Here is a 24,405-nt window from a genome sequence, read left to right as displayed (position 1 = left end):
AAAATTTGTAATACATTTATTTGAATAAAATATATTTATTACTTAATCTGATTGAGTCATAAAAGATTTTTAAATATTTATATATATTTATATCTTATTCATAATTTTATATAAACAAAAATTTTTTTTTATATACATCGTTAATAGAAAAAAAAAATGGTTTTAAAAAGGGAAAAAAATTCTCTTTTTTTTTGCCTAATAATATTTTTTTTCATTTATATTATTCATTTAATGTTCCAATTGACACTAAACTATATTTACTATGATTTTTTAACAATAAGTCTTGATTTAATTTTTTAAATAATAATAACAAGTAGATAAATATTATAAATAATCCAACTGCTAAAAGAACAGCAATTAAAATATTATTATTTGGAAAAGTATTAGAGGAATCTTTGGATTGAATATACATAACGAATTTGAAAACCTAAAAAAAATAAATTATTGGAATTATTAAACTCGTAAGATATCATCATATGTAATGATTATAAATTTGTTTTATGTTTATTAAAATTATACTCATTTCTGGTATATATATTATATATATATATATATATATATATATTTATATTTATTTATATATAATACTTCAAAATATTTTAGTCTGTTTTTAACAAGCTTTTATATAACTTTTATTTTTATCATTAAATTTGGTAAAAATAACACATCTAGAGAAAAGAGGACTGACTAAGAATGCATCAAGCATAAAAATTAAGATATATGTATTTTTATAAATAGTCATTATCATTAAATAAATTATGCATTTATATAATTAAAAAAAAAGCTAACTTTAAATTAATGTTTTGAATACAAAGTACTTTTTCTTTATTTTTTTTTTGCATATTTCAAAATAAATTATTATCCTTTATATAATAAGCTATTTAAAAAAAAAAATTTAAATTTTTTAAAAAATGTAATTGCAAAGTTAATAAGAATGCCATAATTTAAAAATTGTTTCCTTTGAAAAGATTGTAAATAGGAAATAAATCATATTTATATATATTTAAGGTAAACATTTTATTATTAAATAATATATATATTCAAATCAAAAAAATAAAAAATAAAAAACTTTATACAAATAAAAGAAAGAAGAAATATATATAAAAAAAAATTTGATTTTTTTTCTTTTATTAAAAAAATACAATTTATTTTTTATTATATATATATATAATTTTTCACCATACAAATATATTTTTCTTCATATTTTTAAGAAATAATAATAACCATAAATAAAATATACAATTTTTTTTAATGAGGTAAACACAACATTTATTAACGAATCATTGAGCAATATAAAGCGATATAATTAAGAGAGGTTATCAATATGTTATAATAAAAATATACATTAAAATTATTAAATTTTGAGAAGGAAAAATAATGAACTAATACCAATAAATAATCACATCATTTTTATAATTTTTTTTTTTATAAATATATACATTTTATTTAATTATAATAATGATGGATAAAAAAAAAATAATATTTGATGATGTAAATTAAAAGTAAAAAAAAAAGTAGAAATATTATGAAATATAAAAATATATAAAAATATATAAATCTATAATATATATTATAAAGATCTTTTTCATATAAAGAAACCCGTAAAATAATGCTATACATTTTTGTTGTTATCAATATAACAATGATGAAAAAAAATTATATATATAAAAAAAAAAATATAGGGAGGGATTTTTTTTTAAATATCTTATTTGTGATACCTAAGTTTAAAGATCCTGAAAGTGTGTATGTTTGTATGCCATTATTATTAAACATGTATATTAGTATTTAAGCTCATCACATCATTAACCTCCTACTTATTTATTAATATATCTTTGTTTTTGTATTAATGTCTTCTCACTTTGATAAGGGAATGGAGGTGGAATGAAAAGAAAATAATATAGAATATTAAAATAATTAAAGGTTTTTTTTTTTCTTAAATAATTATATTGTTTTTAATTTAGTTAGCAGCTGGAGCACATAAAATATAGTCTCCTTGAGATTTCATAATATTTTGAAGTGCTGATTCATTTGGATTATCAAAAACAGTAGGTGACGAAGAACGTTTAGAAGATTGTTTTTTAGTATTATTACTTTTAGATTGACTACCTGTTCTTTCTCTATTCTCAGTAATTGAAGATGATAAAGAGGTTGTTGATACTTTACCATGACTTTTTTTTTCTTTTTTTTCATTTGAAGATGATTTTTTAGGAATAGTATTATTACTATTAATTGGTATTGGTGAATCAATGAAACATTTAACTTCACTCATAGCAGCTGTTAAATTATCAAAGTCATGTTTTTTTGTTTTATTTATAGATTTTGATGAACCATTAAATGGTGTTGGTTTAACTGAACTTGTCTTTCTTGACTTTACTTTTCCATCTAAACTTGTATTTGTTGAACTTTTACTACCATTTGAAGCTTTTCTATCTCTCATAACACATGACAATGGATTTGAATTAAATGATGAGTGACTATCAGTTAAACCACCAATAAATCCACTTGCTAGAAAACCACTAAAATCCATTTCCATAAAATATTCATTATCTTTTTGTTCCATTATTTCAGTTGTTTTTGAGGAAACTGAACTTGTAGTTGAATTTATACTACCAGATCGATTTGATTTTAAAGAATTTGTTGAAGAATTTATTTTAATATTACTTTGTACATCACCAGAACTTTGAGAATTTTTAATAGGAAGTAATGTTTTACCTGAAAAACATTCAAAACCACCATTAGATAAATTTTTTTGTGAATTTTGTGAAGTAATTGTTGATATATTTTCCCTTCCAATTTGACTAATTTTGTTACCCCATTTTGATGCTAATAAATTTTTAGATCCTAATGAAAAAGCTCTTTTTCTAGGATCAGAAATAATTTCAATATCTTGATTATCTTTAATAGATATATCACTTTCAAGAATAGCATTAACTTGATTACTTTTTGTTGTAAAACCACTAGTTCCATGAATTGTATTTTTTCTACCATTTAATGTTGAATGATATATATGTTTGGTAGCATAACTACTTGCTGAACTTGACATAGTACTTGTTCTTGAATGTATATTTGTTGAAAAAGAATCTGTTCGGGTACCGTGACTTCGACCACTATTAGTTGCTTGTATAGATGAGTAACAACTATCACTTGAATCATAATTCAAATTTCTTTGATCATCATGATGATCATATGAATTAGGAACTGATAGATGTGTTGGTGAATTGTATGATGGATTAGAATCCATTGGTGTATACTCTCCCTCATCATCATAATGTATACATCTTCCAAGAGAATTTCTTAAATCTTCATTTGTTGAATTTAAAAAATCTGCATGTCGTTTACTTGAAATAGATGATGAATGTGATAAAATTTCTTCATCATCAACTCCAAGAACACTACATATTGAACTTTGACATGACATTGAAGAATCTGTATGAATACCATTATAACATTCACCTGGTGATAAATTTTCATCATAAATACATTCCTCTAATCTTTCCTCTTCTTCTTCCTCTTCTTCAATCATTTCATTATTGATAGTAGTATGCATATCAATATAATCATCTTTACAATAAATATCACTATTATTTGTGGTAAAATCTATTGAATCAGGATTTATTGTTTCACCACTTTTATTAGATAAAATTTCTTCCTGTTCCACAAATTTTAATGTTCCACCACTATCTTCTGTTTCAGTATCTTCAAATAATTTTATATTATTTTTTGATATTTGTGATATTTGCATTTGCCATGTATTAAATGGTTGTGGAAATTGATAATCATCATTTGAAGGATATTTTTTTTTATTTTCATTATCATTTTGTATTTCATCAATTGATTTATCTCTACAAATAAATAAATTTATATATAATAATATTTTATACTCTTAAATAAATAAACTACTTGTTTTGTTTATATAATTCAAAAGAATAATAATAATGTTATATTTTATAATATAACAAGGAAGTAAGTTATTGTAATCTTCTTTATCTTTTACCTCATACTTTCTTAAACTAACATAATTTTATTTTTTTTAATAATATAAAAGCAGGAAAGATGAAAGTTTTTGAGACAAATATAAGTCAAGTTAATAAAATATTATACTCATTAAGTTAGTTTGTATAGTAGAAATAAATAAAAGATAATTGGAATAAAAGTAAATATGTTTGTTTTAACAAAGAACTTACTTATTATAATTTTTTCCTTTCATTGAAAATGTTCGATCTTTTATTAAAGATAAAGGATTAAATATTTTTAATCCTGATGATTTTCTTTCAACATTATCAGGTGATTTATTTCCTTGTTTCATATTTTCATCATTCCTCTTTGGTTCATCATTTCCAACAACAGAAGGAATAGAATTTGGTAAAATATCACATTTATTTTGTTCTTCTTCACGCATCTTATTTTTTACTAATTTTTGATAAGCTGAATACATCTCAGCATTACCATCAAAACTATTAAATCGTGCACGATGTTCTGCTTCCTCATCAGGAGCATAATTTTCATTTTTCGTTAACATTTGATAACTCTTCTCCATTTCCGAATTTGGTTGCCCATGAAATATAAAATTTCTTTTTTCTTTTTGCCTTTCAATAATTGATGACAATTTATTATGAGCATTCTCAGCAACTAAATTATTTTCCATTTTAATCCATATTTCACAACATCCATATGTACTACTTCTTCCCATTCGTAAAATTACATAATTTTCTTGACTTCCATAATTAGATAAATATATTTTTTCAATTTCAATAAATTGGGACTTTGGAAATGGAGGAAATTCAGATTCTGGTAAATCATTCGTCTGTATTGTGATACCACGATTACAAACAATAACAGAATGAGGATAGTAACATAACCGTATTACACGGTTATTTAATTCTGTACTTTTTGCACATATGTTTGGAACTTTGTCGTATTTTGTCATTTTTTTTTTAACTTTTGGATTTCCAACTATCACGCCTTCCCATACAGCTTCTGTAAAAAAAAAATAAATTAAATAAATTAAAAATTAAATGTATAAATATACCAAAAAACTGTTCTATGAAAAATGGTCTTTGAAATTCACAGGCTCTTGCTGCGACAATTGCTTCTTTTAACTCATTCAACCAACTATCCATCTCATCATCCTTGAATTTTAATAAAAATACATCATCAGGAGTGGTAATATTAATACATCGTTTCAATTTTGGATCCCAATGATCAGAAACATTAAAAACATGTGACAATACAATAATTATCTTTGGTATTTTCTTTTTTTTATACATTTTTTCACTTTCATATACCTCTAAAGCTTCATTACTCAATTCAACATATGTTACAATTTTTTTCATAAAACATTTAAAATTACAATATCCTGTAATAGTAACTGTTGATTTTTTCCTTAAAGAGGAACACGTTGCTTCTTCTTCAGGCATTATTTATCTTTTTTCTTTTTCTTTTTCTTATTATAATATAATATTTATACTTTTTTTTTTGTAAATTTTGAAATATTTTTCATTAATTATTTTTTTGTTTTAGGAACATTCAAATATAATTAATATAAAAGTATTATAATAATAAGTATATTTAATAATAAATATAAAATTTTTTTTTGAAATTTTAATTAAACTCTAAAATAGATAATATTAATTAGGTATATTTTTTTTTATTAAAAAAAAAGAAGGTGATATTTTAATAGAGCGAATTAAATAATAATGTATAAGGAAAAAAAAAAACTAATAAAAAAAAAATAAAATCACTTCATTTTGAATATGTAAAAAAGGAGAACAATAAATATTTATAAAATTAACAAGAAGAAAAGTAGAAAATTTTTTTAATAATATTCATTTGTATAAACATCAATTATCAATATAATATAATATAAAATCAGTAAATATAAAAAATATTAAAAAAATTTGTTATTTTAAATAATAATGCATATTTATATCAGTTAAAGGGCAGTAAATTTCCTTTCTAAAAGTACATGTTAAGAAGAGTGTATTTATATGCGTATGTATGAGTATGTATTTTGTGATAATTGAAAACAATAACGAAAAAGTATAAGTACATTAAAAAATTGTGATATTAGTAGAAATATTTTGAGAAAAGAAGAGAAAAAGATTTGTTTTGACAATTGGTACTAGTTTATGAAATTTAAATTATTTCATTTTTTATTTGAAGATTGGAATGTGATCAAACTATGTTATAGTAATGTTAACTTCCAAATTCTATTTATTATTATTATTTATTACTTAAATTATTTTAATATTTAAGGTAGAAAAAAAATCATTATTCTTATCATTCAGTCATTTGATATATGTAATTAAGTAATAAAATATTATTATAAATATTGAAAAAAAAAGTTTATTTTTTTTAGTTATTAAAAAATTGTTTTTATTTAAAATATATACTTAAAAATTCCACAATTTTTTTTCAATAAATGATAATATATTTTTTTATTTCTATAATAACTTCATATGTAAATATATTTCTTCAGTGACGTAATATTGTAGGGATGTTGATGGGTAATTAAATGAAAAATAATTCAAAATAAAATTAATCACGTGGGAAAATAGATTTTTTTTAAGTCTATTAATTAGATACATTAAAATAACTTGTAATTTTAATTAAAAGAATTTTTTTTATACAAATATAAAAATTTCCTATAAAAAAAAAACTTCAAAAATCAAGAAATAACATCATAATGATATATAACAAAAATAATATGACATATATATATATAAATAGTGATAAAAATTGTTTACGTTTGAAGTGCAAAAATTTAGAGTAAGAATTATATAAATAGGGGATGGATGCCTGTAGATTGAAATAAAAAAGAGTTGAGAAGTAGTTAATGTTAAAAAAAAGTACAAATTTTAGAGGACATGATTATTTGATATTATATATACATATTTCCTGACACAGGTTAGCACAAAATTTTGTATTTTACAATAAAAACATATTAAATATATATTTTTTTTTATTAAAAAGAATTCCAATTTGAAAGAAGTTAGGTGACAACATTTATTATTAATAAGTTTTTATTAATAAAAATTATAAAGACATATACTCAATTTATAAAGGGCAATTGGAGAAAAGATTCTCTACAAGGGGGGGGGGGGAGATAAATTAAGGATGTTATCTTGTATTGTAAAAATATAATGTAGAATAATAAAATGAATATAGTTAGAGAAATACTAATAAATTGAGACATCTTGATCCTCATATTTTAATTGCATGACTAACAATATCATTACTAGTTTTTATTTATAAATTATTAAAAATAGAAAAAAAAATATACATATATATTTGAAAAATATATATAAAAATAAAATATATATCAACTTTTGTAACAAATTTATCAAAAAAATTTCTTTTTTTTTTTTTTTGAAATAAAGGTTGATAATATTAAAAATAGTATTTTAATACTGATCTGACTTAACTATAAAATACCTATAATAACATAATAAAAAGTAAACATATATTATTTGGTTACAGTTTTTGATATTTAGGAAAAAGGAAAATAGATTAAAAAGTGTTTACGATTTTATTACATTCAACATTACTACTTTTCCTGATTTGTATAAATGTTGATATGATAAATATAATCATCAATCATGCTTTGAAATGTAGTATACTATTATATTTCTATAAAAGTTTTAATATTTTTCTTATTTTAATATCTTCTATATAATTAAATATATTATTTTTCTATATTTATGATATTCTATTATGGATATAATATAGCATATAAATTTTAAAATGTAACAAATATTTATTAAAATATATATCCATAATATTTAATTAATTTAATAATAAAAAAATAATATATATAAAATATTTTAGTAATTAGGGTTAAAAATGTTAAATAAAAATTGAGTGATTAGTAAAAATATTAATGAAAAGAAAAATTCTTTTAAAAAAGAGAAAAAGGGGGGGACCCTCTTTAAAGAGGGTAAGATCACAAGATCAGAAGGAATGATATTTGTTTACTAAATAACATATGATTTTCTTTTATAAATTTATACGAGAATATTTTCTAAAATAAATAACAATTCAAATATAAAAATAATAGTACTACTACATATCGACCTTTTTCAAACATAAATAATGTTTTTTTTTTCTTTTGTTATTATCATGAAAAATAATAAAATATTTAAATATATAACAATTAAATTAATGATAAAAATTGTTGATTATTTAGTTTAGATTTAAGTTGCATTGTTTACTATAATATACACATATTAACTATTTTAACTATTTGGTTAATAAATATATAGTTTAAAAATTTTAGTGATCACTTTAGTATATTAACTTACTGTGAATGTTATAGAAAATATTTATATAAATATATTAAAGGAATTTTTGATATATATATATATACCTAACTAGACAAAGAATTGAAATATATATATATATATATTTATTATAATAATAAAAAAAGTTTTTATATTAATAAATAATATTTTTAAGTGTAAAGAAATAATAAAACAAAATTAATTTTCATATTATAATTAGGTGTAATAAATTATAAATAATTTGTATGTTTTTTTTTTAAATAATTTTTCTTTTATAATATTTAGATAATTTATTTCTTTTAAATATAAACAAAATAAATAATTTAATAAAATTATTTTTAATTTATCAAAAACAGTATTTTGAGAATGCCTACATAAAAGTATATTTTATAAACATATATATTATATAAGGTAAGAAAAAAGGTATGTCCTTGAAAAGAATGTTTTGAGTTTTTAAAATATGTAGCAAATCTTAAAATTAGGTTTGTTTACATTAAATATGACCAAAAAAATGACGGTCATTGACGTAGGAGGTGCGCTGGTGATTTATAAACCATATATAATTTTATTAACAAAAATTTATACTTTAGAAAAAATAGAAAAATAAAAAAAAGTAGAAATTAGAGGATGAAGATAATAGAAAAGAAAGATATATTTACAATATATATATTATAAAGTTTTATGTCAAATTATTTTCTCTCATAAATATTTTGTTTTTAATCTATATTACATTATAAATTTCATTACAAAACAAAAAAAAAAGAGATTATTTTTAGAAAAATTATTTTATTTGGTAATTAAAATTAATGTCAACTAGAATAGGATTTGATGAAACATCAAAATTTGTTTATATAAATACATAGGTGTAATATTAAGATGAGATAAAAAAAAAACTTGAAAATAAAAATATTTCTTGATGACCATTATATATAGGTGAAGAAATTGAAACATATAACTAAATAATAAACAACAATTAAATATTATAAAAAAGATATAAAAAAAATTTATAATATAAACTATTTTTCTTTATTTTAAAATCAAAATAATTTTGTTATTTATTTTCTTTATATATTGTTGATCTTCAGATTATGTCAATGTGTATTTAATAATATAATAATAATAGAGTATAATAGTATATAAATATGATGCAAAGATTAATAAAACTTTTCATTGAATACCAAGTAAATAATTACTTAGGCAGGTAGAAGAGGTTGTTTACAATATATTTATTATTATATAATAATACTCATTTGATAATTTAATATTACAATAATTAAATGTTTTATTTTAAAAATATGTAGTGTTATATAAAAATTATTAATGCTATATATAATATAATTAATATTAACACATGTTAGATCTCAAAATATTACTAAATATTTGATATTAATATATATATAATATGTATACATATATATATATATGTATATTACTAATAAATAAAGATAAAAACATTTAAAGTAAGAATACAATACTTTTCTCATGCTTAAGTATTGTAAAAATTGATGAGTTTTATAAGAAAAAATGTGGTAAACAAGAATAAACGTAGATAAGAGAATAATAAAGTTTTTTGATAAATTGGCCTATAGATACATATTATCTAAATGTAAATGTTAATAATAAAAGATTTATCATTAAAAAAAAAATGTTTTTCTTTAACTATAACAAGAAAACACTTTTTTTTTATGGTAGCTAAAAAGTGTTTATACACTTTTATACTACATGCAAAATTTGTTCCCCTTTTACAAAAAAAAAAAAAATGACGTAGGAGGAAAGTATTTCTTTTATGCATATTTTGCGCAAATTTATATAATATATTATTTGTTTATTTTTTTTTTTTTTAAATTGCCCTCTTTAACATATGTCATATCTTTTTTTTTATTATTATTATTTTAATAATTATTAAAAAAAAAAAAAATAATAATAATAATAATTTTTTTTTTTTATTTTTTTTTTTTTATATTTTTTATTATATATTTTTTGACCTTTTAAATTTTTATACAAAAAAGTGATGAGACAAATAAATAAATAAAAAAAAAAAAAAATATTATAGCTAATGATAGTGAGAAATAATATGCTTTTTAAGATAAAAAGTGTGCGACAATGATATGAAAATTGAGCAATTAATATTTTTTTAAGTGGTAAACTATAAATATATTTACACATATATGTACTTTGGTCTATGGTGTCAAACTTTTCAATATGTTTTGATAGCCTTTTTAAATAGAAAAATAATATTATTTAGAGGGATCGTAAAAACATTTAGAGAATAGATAATAAAGAAGAAATAGGATTTAATAGAACAAAAAAGTTACATATTATGATAAAAAATATTTTTTTTATATTAATCTTACTCTTTGTTAGGAGATCTAATATTATTTTGATGTTATAATAGGCAAATGAATAAAAAAAAATGTAACAAAAAAATATAGTTATATAATAATTAATGATTATACTAGACAAAAAAATATATGTTAAATGACATTTTTTTTTGTGTGAAATATTGTACATATAAATATAATAGAATCTTTAAAATATTTTGAAAGTTGATAACCTCGTCTAGACTATCTCTCTCTCTCTCTCTCTTTGATCTTATTTTTTTTTTTTTTTATTGTTTTGTTTTGTTCATTGTTGTCTGCCTTTTTTAATATATAAATATATATATTTATTATATTATAATATCATCCAACATTAAGTTAAAATGTTATAAAAATAGTTATAAAATCAATGATGGGAGGTATACAACCAATCTCATTAATATTAAAGATTCTTTCAACTATTCTAGACAGTAAGATATATATCTTTTTTCTAAGTTGGTAAATATAAATTACTAAATTAGGAATTCATCATCTTAAAATATACTTATTTTGAAAGGACAAAATTTAGTTCTAAATATTCTTTCATGAATAATAATGTAAACAAAGAATAATATCATTGTACGATAAGTTGTTATAAAATTATGAATAAATACATTTATATTTATTTTAATTTTGAATATTTTCCAATATAATAATTTTTTTTTTAAATATCATTACAAAATTTATATTTTTTTTTTAAAACAAAAAAAAAAGGAAAGAAAGAAATAATTTTTTTTAAAAAAAAAATTTTAATTCAATAATCATTATCATTTATCAAAAAAATAATCTTTAAAATTATTTTAATAAATTTATTGATATTAAAATAAGATATTTGATTACAAATTAAAATATTGTTTAATGGTAAATAACAACAAATGTTACCATTCATCAATTGATAATACATAAAATATGTATAAATGTATATAGATAGGTGAATGAGACTGATATTGTTATTATTTACCATAAAAATAAATAAATATTTTAAAAACTTATAAAATTGTTATATTTATATTTATATGTATATATATATATATATTTTTTTTTTTTTTTCTTTTCCTCCTACAAAAATGAAAAATTTATTGAGAAAATATATTAAATATCTATGATGTTTGAGGTTGCGAACCAACTATAATATTTTTAAAAAAGATAGGATCATGTGAGGGAAGATATAAATATAATGTATTATTGTTCATTTTACTAACTACAAAAAAAAAAAAAAAAAAATGTTGTAATCAAGAGAGAAACTTGCGTAAAGGTATTTTATTAAAGTTATTATTGACATAACTGTCATTAAATAAATACATAAAATATAAAAATTTTTTTTTAATATAAAAGCTTGATTGAATTTTAGAGCTTGATATGATAGTTAAAAAGAATTAACTCTAAATTGTGCTACTTAGGGGTAAATATGTTTTTATTCGAGAAAATGTATAAATGACTTGATGGTTAGAAGCATAAAGAAATGTTTTATAAAAGGGCAAAAAATGATTAAAAAAAGGCAAAAACAAGACATAACAAACAATGTTATTCATAACCATATCCTACTGCCCTTTTAACACATGAATATTAGACTTTGCTTTGATAAAATTGATAAACAACATTTATAATTATATATATGTACATATATATAAAATATTAAAAAAATATACATCTATAACAAAGATACTTAAAGCTTTTATATAAAATTTTAATTTTGTTTATCATAAACAATAGTTTTATAATCAAGCCTTTTATCAAAAAGACTTACTCTTCCGTTTTTCAAATACAGAAAATATTTTTATGTATTTTAAATACATAAATGCATCTATTTTAATTAAACTCCAAGTCTTTTTCTGTTATCCATTATTTACTAAAAGAGAAAAAAAAATAAAAAGAAAAAAAAAAACTCCACTTCTATATTTATCTTAGAAAGATATGTTTTGAAACAAAAATAATGTCAAAAAATATTATTTTGTTAAGGCAAAAGGTTATATTGAGGAGTATGTTTTTATAATATAAATATAAATATATATATGTATGTATTTTTCAATATCAAGCTTACCTTTTTTTTTCACGAAAATAATCTTTTAAATAAAGTGCAAGCTATAATATAAGATTTAGAAAGGTATAATAAAGTTAAACAAAATTAACATAACATATGACATTAAAAATTTTTAATAAAATATCTTTTTGTATAACAAAACAGTTTAATAATGTCATTCAATATATAATAAATCAATTATTGCAAAGATTTTATTATTACAAAATAATTAATACACTTGTTTATTAACTTTTTAAAATAATATAATCAAAAATATATAACGAGAATAGAGAGAGAAAAAAAAAAAAAAGATAATAAAGGAATATAATTTATAAATGCAACATTTTTATTATAAATAATGTTCATTATTTTCATGAAAATAATGAATATTTTAATATAAAGTGTAATAAATTTCTTTAAATACTAATTTTATTTAATAAGTTATTATCTTTTTAAAAAAATTTTTGTTTTTGTTACTTTAATAGGTATAATAAATAAAATCTTATCAATTTGATTAATATCAACAATTAACTTAATCAATCTTCAAATAAAATTATCATAAATACTTAAATAGTATAGTTTAAAAGAATCCAATAAACTTTTAAAAATATCTTTTTTATTAAAAATTAATTAAAATATATATATATATTTTTTAAAATATAATATAAAAAGATATATTATTATTACTGATAATTATATTAAAAAAAAAAGAAGATTTTATAAATATTTTTTGATAATTTAATAGTTAAAGCTAAGTTCTAAACTCTCCAAAAACACTATCATATAATTTAACATTAATATAGAAGACAATAATTTAATGAATGCATAAAAAGAACATAATAATATGTTATTTACATTTAAATTTATGATAATTACAAATTACAAATAATGTGATAAAAGTATAACTCATAAATAGAACTTAGAAGAAGACAGTTAAACTTTCTTTTTAATTTTATGGTTATAAAAGTATATATAAAAAGTTTGTTTTCAAATAAGAAATAATATCCCTTGTCTTATTCTTTTTCTATCACCTTCATGAAAAGTGAAGAAATGAAATATTTATTTCAATTTAATAAAATATTAAAAACAAAATAATTAAAAAAAATTAAATAATAAATATTTCTTTGAAAAGGAATACTATTCTTACCATTAAAATGTGTAAAAAATTTTACTTTAGAATATAGTATAAAAATACTAATTAGAAAAAAAAATAATTAATTTTGTGAAATAGCTATTTTATAAAAATGGATTTTTATGGAAATTTTTTTGAAGATAAAATATACTGAAAAATATTGAATATAAATAGTACATAAGAGAATTTAATAAAAGTTAAAATAGAAAAATAAAGTTGAAAAAAAAATAATAAATTTAAGTTTAAAGATTTTATAAAAGAGCAAAAAAAGTATATTTTTGAAAAAGGCATATCATTTAATTACTTTGTCTTTTAAATTATGTTTATCCAAAAAATGTGGATAATTTTATATTATTATTTTCTTCTAAATAGTCAACACTTCCTTTTTATTTTTCATTTATATAATATTCATTTATTAATATATATATATATATCGTTGACAAAAGTTTTCATTTTTCAAGGTATGTTCCAAGGATAAAAATTATTAAAAGGTTTGTGTAAGAAGGTGAATAGTAGTAGGTTGAAATGATCATTGTTTTGGTTTATTATATAGGAAGTAATAAAAATATGTGATCGAGAGGTATAGATATTAAAAGTTTTTGTAAACAAAATAATAAATTATAATGCTACTTTTTGTAAAAAAATATAAGAATAATATTCTTATCAAAATATCATTAATACATTCCTTATTACAAGTATATTCATACTTCATTTTTTTTTTAAAAACAATATTGGGAAACTCTAAAAGAATTACACATATAATAATATATATAATAAAGATGAAATATTTAGTTGCAAAATTATATTTTATACTATATAAAATATTTTATAAATTAAAAATTTTTTTTTTCTATGCAAAATTTTAAACATAAAAAAAGTAAATATAATTTTTTGATAAAAATAATTTTAATTTATTATTAAATTAAACATATTTTTGTCATATAGGATTAGAATTAATGTTTAAAATAAATTATAATATTTATATAAAAGTAATATTGTATTTATAAAAATTACAATTACAAACTTATTTTTAACATTTTTATCATAATCTTTTTTTTTTGTTTCAGATTATTGAGTCTTATCTTTATTTCCTGAATTACTCTTTCATCTCCATCTATTATCTATTATTCCTTAAAAATTTTTATATAAGATATCATAAGGTAATGTATTATTTTGCTAAAGTGATATTAATAAATAATATACAATTTCTTATCACTATCTATTTGATTCATTGTATTGACATACAAATTCATAATGATCTATTTTGATCAAAGAAAGTTTACTCTTATGACTATTGGCGCCGTGACACATAATTATTATATTATATTTTATATATATATGTATATATATATTATAAAATTTAATGTACATATTTTTATAAAATAAATATCAATGTGATTCTTGGAAACTTTTCCAAACAAGTACCGGAAGTTAAGAGCGGAGAAAAAGTAATACAATATCAAGAGAATGAATGTGATCAAATGATATCATCAAATAAATATTTTACATACTTCTACTCAATAACATCCATCTCTCCATTATTAGGTATATAGGATTATTTAAATTAAAACATGTAATATGATGCAATAAAATAACATTACAAATATGAATATCACCTTATATTTTTCATATAATATAATTTTTATTAAAACAAAATAGAAACAAAACAATTATGATAAGAAAAGTTAAAGACTTCAACAAAAAGCTAACAAAGACATCTTTTTTTTTTGTTAAACTAATCTGATGTGCTAAGGAAATGATAAGATTATTGTACTTATGATATACTTATAAAAATAAGATTAAAATAAAAAAGTATAAAAAAAAACAGATATTATTATCAAAAAGTAACGTGATTATTACTATTTCATAAACATATTTTAAAATCATTTCTTTAAATATTTATGCAACATATTTTTATTTTTAAAATAAAATAGCAAAAAAATTAATGATAAAATGTAAAATAATTATTAGCACTTAAGAATATAACCTTGAAAATTTTATCCAGGAATCTAATTAAAAATTAAATCAAATACAATTACATGTTCTGTTTCTTGGATTGACATCTAATTTTGATGGATAGAATTTTTGATTTATATGAACTAGAATTTTTATATTTAACTAATAACATTTCATTAAAGTATTTTAAAATGTTAATAAACATGATGTTCTTGAGACCCTACTATACATTTTAAATTATAAAATTTTTTTTTTTTATTAAATAAAAAAAAAAAACTTTTAAAAATTTTGTAATAATATAAATATAGGAGTGAAATTATATAAAAAAATTTGATTACAAAAAATGTAAAAATATTTTGTTATCATCATACATATTTTTGTTGATCATGCAATTTTATTAAAAAATTTTATTTTAATATAATTAAGATAAACATTAATTAGTAATAGTATATGATATGAAATGGCATTATAATAATTTTAAATAAAATTAAAATTTTCACATTTTTGATTACTATTACTACTAAAATGATAATAAGCTTTAATATTATCATTGAATATTTAATGATGTAGGTTAAGAAGTGATAATGTGTATTGTGGTTAATATCATAAATGATAGTAACAATATGCCATTGTTATTGATGATATATCATATTAAAATTACTACAAATATATTTTAGTTATTAGAATTTAAATTTCAACTATTAATAATATCAATTTTAAGATTATTGATGTTTGAAATTATAATATAAATGTGTGATTTTATAAATAAATATAAAATTATAAATTACTATTAAAGATAATAACAAAGTTATTAATTATATGGTAAAAATTTATTAAAAAAAAATAAAATATTTTATTTTACCACATCTAGTTTTTGATATTTTTATTAGGTAGTTGTAAAATATGGCAAATAAAAACTACGAAAACAGTACTTTTATTATTTACATCAGAATAAATAATAAAATTAATTCTTATAAACATATTTATTATCCATATTTAAAATTAAAATACATCTTATGTTTAAAGGGAGATAAAATTATATAGAATAGTGATAAAAACATTGAAATCATTCATTTTTAAAAATTTATTCTTTTAATTTTAAAAAGATAGGGAATAATAATTTTTCATTTAATAAATAAGAAAAAATGTTGTTTTTTTTTACATAAAATAATATATTTAAAAAAGATACCAATATAATTAAAAAAATAAATATAATAATTATTTTAATAAAAAAAATAATAATTTCAATGATAAGATAAATATATAATAATTTTTAAATAACTTTAATTTGAAAATAGAGAGGGTAAAAATATTAATATATATTCATAATAATATTATAAGATAAAAAAATATTTTTTTTAATTATTTTAAAATATAAATTTAAAAGTTTAAATAAACAAAAAATATTTTAAATAATATTTCTTTATTTAACCTTAAAATAAAAGTAGATTCTAAACATACTACAATATATACATATATTTTTAAGCAAGGTCAACACATGTAGCTTGACAGAAATACTTTTTTTTTTTGAGGACTTTTTGATTTACCATATATATATTTTAATATTAAATTAAACATTATGATTAACTAACTGTATATATCCTCCTCTATTATCTATATTTATTTCCTTTATTAATATCTCTTTTACTTCTCTTTTTTTTTATATTTTATTAAGAAATATTTATGATAAAAAACCAAAAAAAAAGAAGTAAAAACATAAAGAAAAAAGTTTTCATATTTTTATATATACTTGTAATTATGAAAGAATTCTATGGATAATATAATTGTTTTTAAAGTTTATGAATATGAAAAAAGGCAAAAATATGTGTTGGCTTTTTCTGGGTGGAGATAGATTTATTTTTAAAATGATGTATGATGTGTTGCGCACATCAAAAATTGATCCTAAAACAATAATCATTGTGTTAAAGGTTGAAAAGGGGACAAAACTTCTACCAAATAAACACATGCTTCATACTTTTTGCCTTCCTCCAACTGGCACCATTAAAAATAATATTTCATTTTTCATGGTACTATTATACTGGATTATATAAAAATAATATATATACACTTTTTTTACACCTAAGTACAACTTTATTGTTAAAAAAATTAATATTTTGACTATCAGAAGGCTAAAGTTGCGCAAAAATATATCAATTTCTATTTTTATTTATAAATATATTATATTCATTTTTTTTTATTTTCATTATTTAAATAAAAAAAAAAAGAATATAAAAAAAACTTTAAATAACATAAAACATCTAATAGTATATATTTTATGACTTATATTTGTTTTAAAATACCATCAAAAAGAAAAGTTTATAATTTTTTTTTTAATATTAATGAATTTTCTAAAAAAAATATACATAATATAATAAAAATTGATATTTATTTGATGATATGAGGATAATATGAGATATGCTAATGTTCATGCTTGATCCTAATATAAATTTAATCATTATTATAGTACTATATTAAAAGGTATATTAAATTTTTATTTTCATTATTTATATAATATTTTAAAAAAAGTAATAGGCAAAAAAAAAACAACAGAAAAAAGTGATAATTTAACAATATACTTTAATATAAAAATCTTTGTTAAAAAAAGGGGTAATAAATCAAAGTTAAGTTATTTGATAGAAGGAGTAAAAATTTATTAAATCATAATTTATATTAACGTATGATAGAATAAGTAATATGATTTTTTTTTTTATTTTTATAATTGCCTGGTAGTGGTAGGTACATGAGTAATAATAAAATGTAACTTAGAATTAAGAGATGTTTTTGACGTTTTCTGGAGGAGTTTGATTTATATATTGAAGGTGGTTATATTAATAGTGGGGGTAGAATAAGATAAATGATAAATATAAGTATATATGTTTATGAAACAGCTGAAAGCTTTTATGAGTCAATTTAAAAGTAATGAATATATATGATAAAAATTAAATAGTATGTTTTTGAAGGCCAACATGCAACAAAAATTTTTAATAAAGATCATTTTAATATTTTATTCTTAAAATTTTATCACTAGTTTTAAAGGAGAAATTAAGAGGAAAAATTTTAAAAATTTTAAATTTATTTTCTTTTATGTTAATGTTGTTTTGGTATTGTTATAATTTGAGTAGAAAAAAAAAACATTATTTATTTAATAAAATAAATATATATTATTAATTTTTATCATGTTTCTAAAATATTTGTCAATAAAATTTTTAAAATATCATTAGTTAAAATAATATAAAGTAACATGAAATTATTTGATCTTATCTATGAAAAATTAGTATCAAATTCTTTCTTAGTTGTTTAAAAAAAAAAAATTCTGAAATAATAAAGTAACTAATATAATCAAAAAAAAAAGTTTTCCAAACTTAAATAATATTGTATTTGTTATATGAATAAATAATAAGATGATATATCAAAATTAAAATAGTGAATATAATGAAATGATAAATCATTGAAAATTATAATAGTAAATTTTGTTATAAAATTAAATAATTTAAAAAAGGTAAATAAATTACATCTCAAATAAATGTATATATAAGTATTATATAAAATATATAGATCAAAAAAGAGGGAAAATGAAACAATGAAAAAAAAAATTTATTTTTATAATATATATTCTTGATAGAATTTTAATAGAATTGAAATATAATATAATGCACATAATTATATAAAAAGAAAATATGATAAAATTTTGATCAAAAAATAAATTACTTTTGTCTTTCGTAAAAAAATAAATTTAAAAATAATAGAAAAAAATTAAAATTGTTTTCATTTAAAGCTAATGTACTTTTCTATGATAAAAATATATTTACAATTTTCTTTCTATTTTCTATCACTTTTTCATCTTCATCAAATTATTAACAAAACATCTCTTCAATATCAGTTAAATATATTCATATTATTATGTTGGGACAAAAAATATAGATGTAATTTATATACACAAGTGAAGAATTAAGAAAATAGAGGTAAAAATGTTTAAAAAAAAATGAAGATAAGGGGATAGATGTTTTTTAAATTTTTCAAGGTGACCATTTCATAAAAATTAATTATTATTTTCAAAGACTAACTTTTTCAATACTTTAATTGTACTTTTGTGATAATACTATTTCTTTTATAAAAGAACTTTTTTTTAATTTATTGTCCTTACTTGTTATGTGAGATTTTTTTTTTTATTTTAATATAAAAAAAAATCTTTCATTGAAAAAGATTTTTAACTAAAAAAATAGTGATAAATAGAAAAAAGTAAAATTTAATTTACATAGTAGATTAATTAAATTTTTTTCAACTATTAATTAGAATAAAATATAAACAAATATATAAAAATAATTATGAGTGTAATATTTATGGTAAAATTAATAATAAAAAAATTAATAATTTTAAGAAATTAAAATAAACTAAAATTATTTGTATAATAGTTAGTTAATATTATTATATAGGGATACCTATCAATAAATGTAACATTTTTTATACCTCAAATATTTTTAAAATATTTACTCAACGGGTTTGTAATGGGTGATGATTGATGAGAAATGATAGAAAATAATAACGGAGTGAGAAAGAGAAATATATATATATATTTATATGTTGCATATTTAAGATGGAGGAAGAAAAATAAAGAATTTTATGCTAATATTTTAAAAGCATAAAAATACAAATAAATAAAGTTTTTTTTTTTTTAGTATATGATTATATTCATATATTTTGTAAATATAATATTTAAAGTTAATTTTTCTATACCATTATAAGTAAACATTTAATATAGAAAAATGTTAAGTATAAAAAAAGTATATTATTCTTAATATTTTTCTTTATCATTTTCCTCTTAACTCATTACCCCTTTCCCTACCTCTTATTTTTATGCCATCTTTTTTGTGGAGCTTTTATTTTGTTACTTGGTACATATATACTATATGTTATGTTGAATGGAGGGTTTATGAAAAGAAAGTTGAGAATAATAAGCATTTTTGCTAGAGATTTTCTTTATAATATACACTAAAAAATTGTTTACCACTTTTTGCTTCTCAAAAGTATAACGTTATTCCTCAAATTACAAGGGTATATTTAATGTATTTATACTACAAATGACTTTTTTTGAAGATTAGTTTAATAAAAAAATATATTATATAAAAAAAAAGAATAAACATTTCTTGTTTAATATATATGTTTTCTTTAGATTATATTTGATATAAAGTTCAAGTTTTTATATATGCCCTCATATTTGTTAAAAAAAAAAGATAATAACAAAAAAAAATATGGAATGTATTAAGAAAATTTAATATAAAATAATTTAAAAAAAAAAAAATTGTTGGTGGTAGATGAAATTGTGACAATTATTATAATCAAAAAATTAATTAACAAAGTTTAATTTTTTAAGTAAATATTAATAAATTGTTGTGCATATTTTTTTTTTTATTAGTTTATATAAAAATGATAATGAATAATTAATATAAAAAAACACACTTTAAATGTCCTTATAATATACCTTTTGGCTTTCAAAATAATACATCACATCATATGATGTCTTGTTTACAACTCCTTCATATTTTCTTCTTTTCCAAGAATAATACATTTATATATAAATTTATGGCAGGAATGAGTACAGTGATGTTGTTTGCCATCTAACATATATACAAACACTATATAATAAATATATATATATATATAAGGGGTAAATTTTTATTCATTTTTAGAGTTATTTATTTCAAAACCCGATAGTTTATCGTTATGTTAAAAATGTAATAGAGAGACTTTCTAATAAATATATTTTTTATAATATAAAGTTGATTGAAAAAGAGAAAAGAATATAAAAAAAATATAGAAAAGAAGAAAAATAAGACAAAAACTATAAAAAGAATATATCTCGTAAATATAAAAAAAAAAATTTTTCTTCTTTTTAGTAAATAGAAAAACTTTTGTATCTCGCTATAATTTTGATGTTTCATGCCCCATGACATGAACACTTATGAGTATAGCTTTAATATTTTAATGAAAGAGTAAAAGCTTGATGAGATAAAGATAAAAATAATATTGCTTAAAAGAAAGAAAAGAAAGAAAGATATATTATTATTTATTAAAATGAAAAGATATAAAACTAATATATATATATATGTAAAATACGGGTTCATGATCATAATATAATATTTTTAATCCATATCATTTAAAATATCACAATTTTATAAAATCAAATAAAATAAAAATTAATAGAAATAATAATATAAAAATAACAACAAATCTTGTGTAAAAAATTGTTATTATAAAAATATATTATTAAATAATGTTAATTTCATAGTACAAAAAGATCAGATAGATAATAATGAAATAAAATAATGATTTAAATAAATACATTAAGAGGAAGAAAAAGAAAACATTAAATAAGTTATTATAAAAAGTTTACAAAATATGATAGGAAAATATTTTTCAATGTAACATTGATATTTATTGTAATCTTTAAGTTATATATTTTTTAGCATTAATATTGCTTAATGTTTCTATTTATTAAATTAGTAAGATTTGGTAAACTTTTTCTTAAAAAGAGCAATAACAATTATACCTGAATAATATTAGTTTATAGTTATTGTATTTTCCATATTTGTAAAAAAAAATATTTATAATTAATAACCTATTATTTTTTAAATATATGTATCTTTTTTTTTTCTTCAAAATTATAATAAAAATAAAAACATTCAATTTCTTAAATGTTATATTTTTGTATTAAAAATATTTGCATTAAATTGATATCAGAAAAATTGTAATATAAAAAGTTAATTATCTATACTATATTTGAAATCAATTTTTTGATAATATTAAGAGGACAAAAATTTTTTTATTTCAAATTCATTCTTTTATTACTGTAAAGTATGCATTTTGAAACATTGAAATAAATAAATTCTGTTTAAAAAATTGAATTTTTCTGATAGTATATTTAATTTTTTTTTAATATAATTTAATATTTATATAAATTTTATTTTGTCTATAGAACATCAATTTTATTTTTTTTAATCCATAATTTACAGTAAAGATGTATATTACTAAAAAATTTTATTGTAAATATTTTTAAATTTGTTAAAAAAAACATCACTTAGGTGATTATTAATATGACAATTTAATATGAACAAAGTTACAAAATATAACATAAGTTATTTTTTTGTAGTTAAAAAGAAAAATATTTGTTATATTTTAAAATTTATATAATTACTATAATGTACTTTTTCATTAAAAAAATTAAAAAAGACAATCATTATTTGTAATTTTGAAATATTAATTTTAATAAAATAATTATTAATTTTTACTTTTAGTATATTAAAAATATGTAAATCATTTTTTATGCCATTAAAAATAGCATATAATTATATTAACTTTAAAAAAGAAAAAAAAAGAGATAAATTAGGGAGACATAATATTGTATTTTTTAATAAAAATATAGTAGATTATAACAAGTAAATTAATATACAAATTTAATAATGCTTTTATTATGCCATTTTATTTGTAAATAATTATTATTTATGTAATAATTACTACCATAATCTGGTTGTTTCAATCAATGAACTAATTCTTTTAATCATTTAAATTAACTATACTACATTTATAACAAAAATTTTTAATATTAAACAATCAAAAAATAATCATTTTTTAATTTTACCATTAGTTTTTAATAAAATAAACAGGATAAAATAACAAAAAAGTTTAAATGAAGTACAATATTATTTGTATTAAAAAAAATGTGTTGATAAATTATAAACTTATATAAACTTTCAGTTATAAGTAGTTTAAATACTTATGTAATTTAAATAGTTCCTAAACATAAAAGACTACATTTACATATATTTAAATACAAAGTAGTTTTTCAATTTTCTTTGTCCATTTTTTTTTTAAAATTATTTTTCAAACATAAAAAAAGTTTTTATTTTTATAAAATATAGCATATAAATACAGCTTGAATTTATACAAATATATATTTTTTTTATATAACAGTTTTATATAAATAATAAGATCTAATAAAAAAAAGTTAATAAATAATGAGTATATGTTAAATTGAAAATATTTTAAAATATTTATATAATTATAATATTATATTTTAAAATATTTTATAAATTTATTAATCAGTTATTAATTTAATTTCAAACTAAGTATTTTTTTTTTAGTTTAAAACAATTTATAATTAATGATTTAAAAAATATTATCCTATAATGATAAATAAATTTATTATCCTTAAAAATAATCTACTTCAAATTGATTACTATGAAAAAGATTTATTATTAAATATTAGTCATCCAAAAAATAATGATTTATTTTAGTAAGACAATTTATACAGAAATCTTTGAGTTTACAAGATTTGAAAGTTTAAAGTACTCATCTTAAAATAACATTAAGCTTAAACTTGAATATTTGATAAATAAAGCAGAATTTTTCATAAAGTATCTTCTAGTTCAAGAATTTTAAAATAAAAGAAACAAAAAAAAGATATATTCAAATCAAAATTAACTTATAATTATTTTTCATAAATATAATTTTTAATATAATATAATAAATATAAACATCGTAATTTTTTAAAATATTATATAAAAAAATAATTTTAACAATTTTTGGTGTAAATATTTATTTTATAAAAATATTTTCATTATTTAAGATAAATAAAATTTTAGAAAATGTTATTACCAATAGAAA

At 17.7% G+C, this 24,405-nt stretch overlaps 1 protein-coding gene across 1 annotated transcript; it reads right to left on the bottom strand.

The window, feature by feature from the left end:
- Positions 1 to 1,957: 1,957 nt before the first annotated feature.
- SRAE_2000381500 (Pleckstrin homology domain and Pleckstrin homology-like domain-containing protein) lies at positions 1,958 to 5,417 on the bottom strand (the record flags this gene model as incomplete). Its single annotated transcript, XM_024655054.1, has 3 exons — positions 1,958 to 3,842; positions 4,185 to 4,977; positions 5,030 to 5,417. 3 exons carry the CDS (start codon positions 5,415 to 5,417, stop codon positions 1,958 to 1,960), a joined length of 3,066 nt encoding a protein of 1,021 aa, XP_024508364.1.
- Between the last annotated feature and the right edge of the window lie 18,988 nt (positions 5,418 to 24,405).

The sequence above is a fragment of the Strongyloides ratti genome (genome assembly GCF_001040885.1).
Source record: "Strongyloides ratti genome assembly S_ratti_ED321, chromosome : 2".
Lineage (NCBI taxonomy): Eukaryota > Metazoa > Nematoda > Chromadorea > Rhabditida > Strongyloididae > Strongyloides > Strongyloides ratti.
Note: the sequence above shows the minus strand (reverse complement) of the source record. Positions and strands in the feature narration are given on the sequence as shown.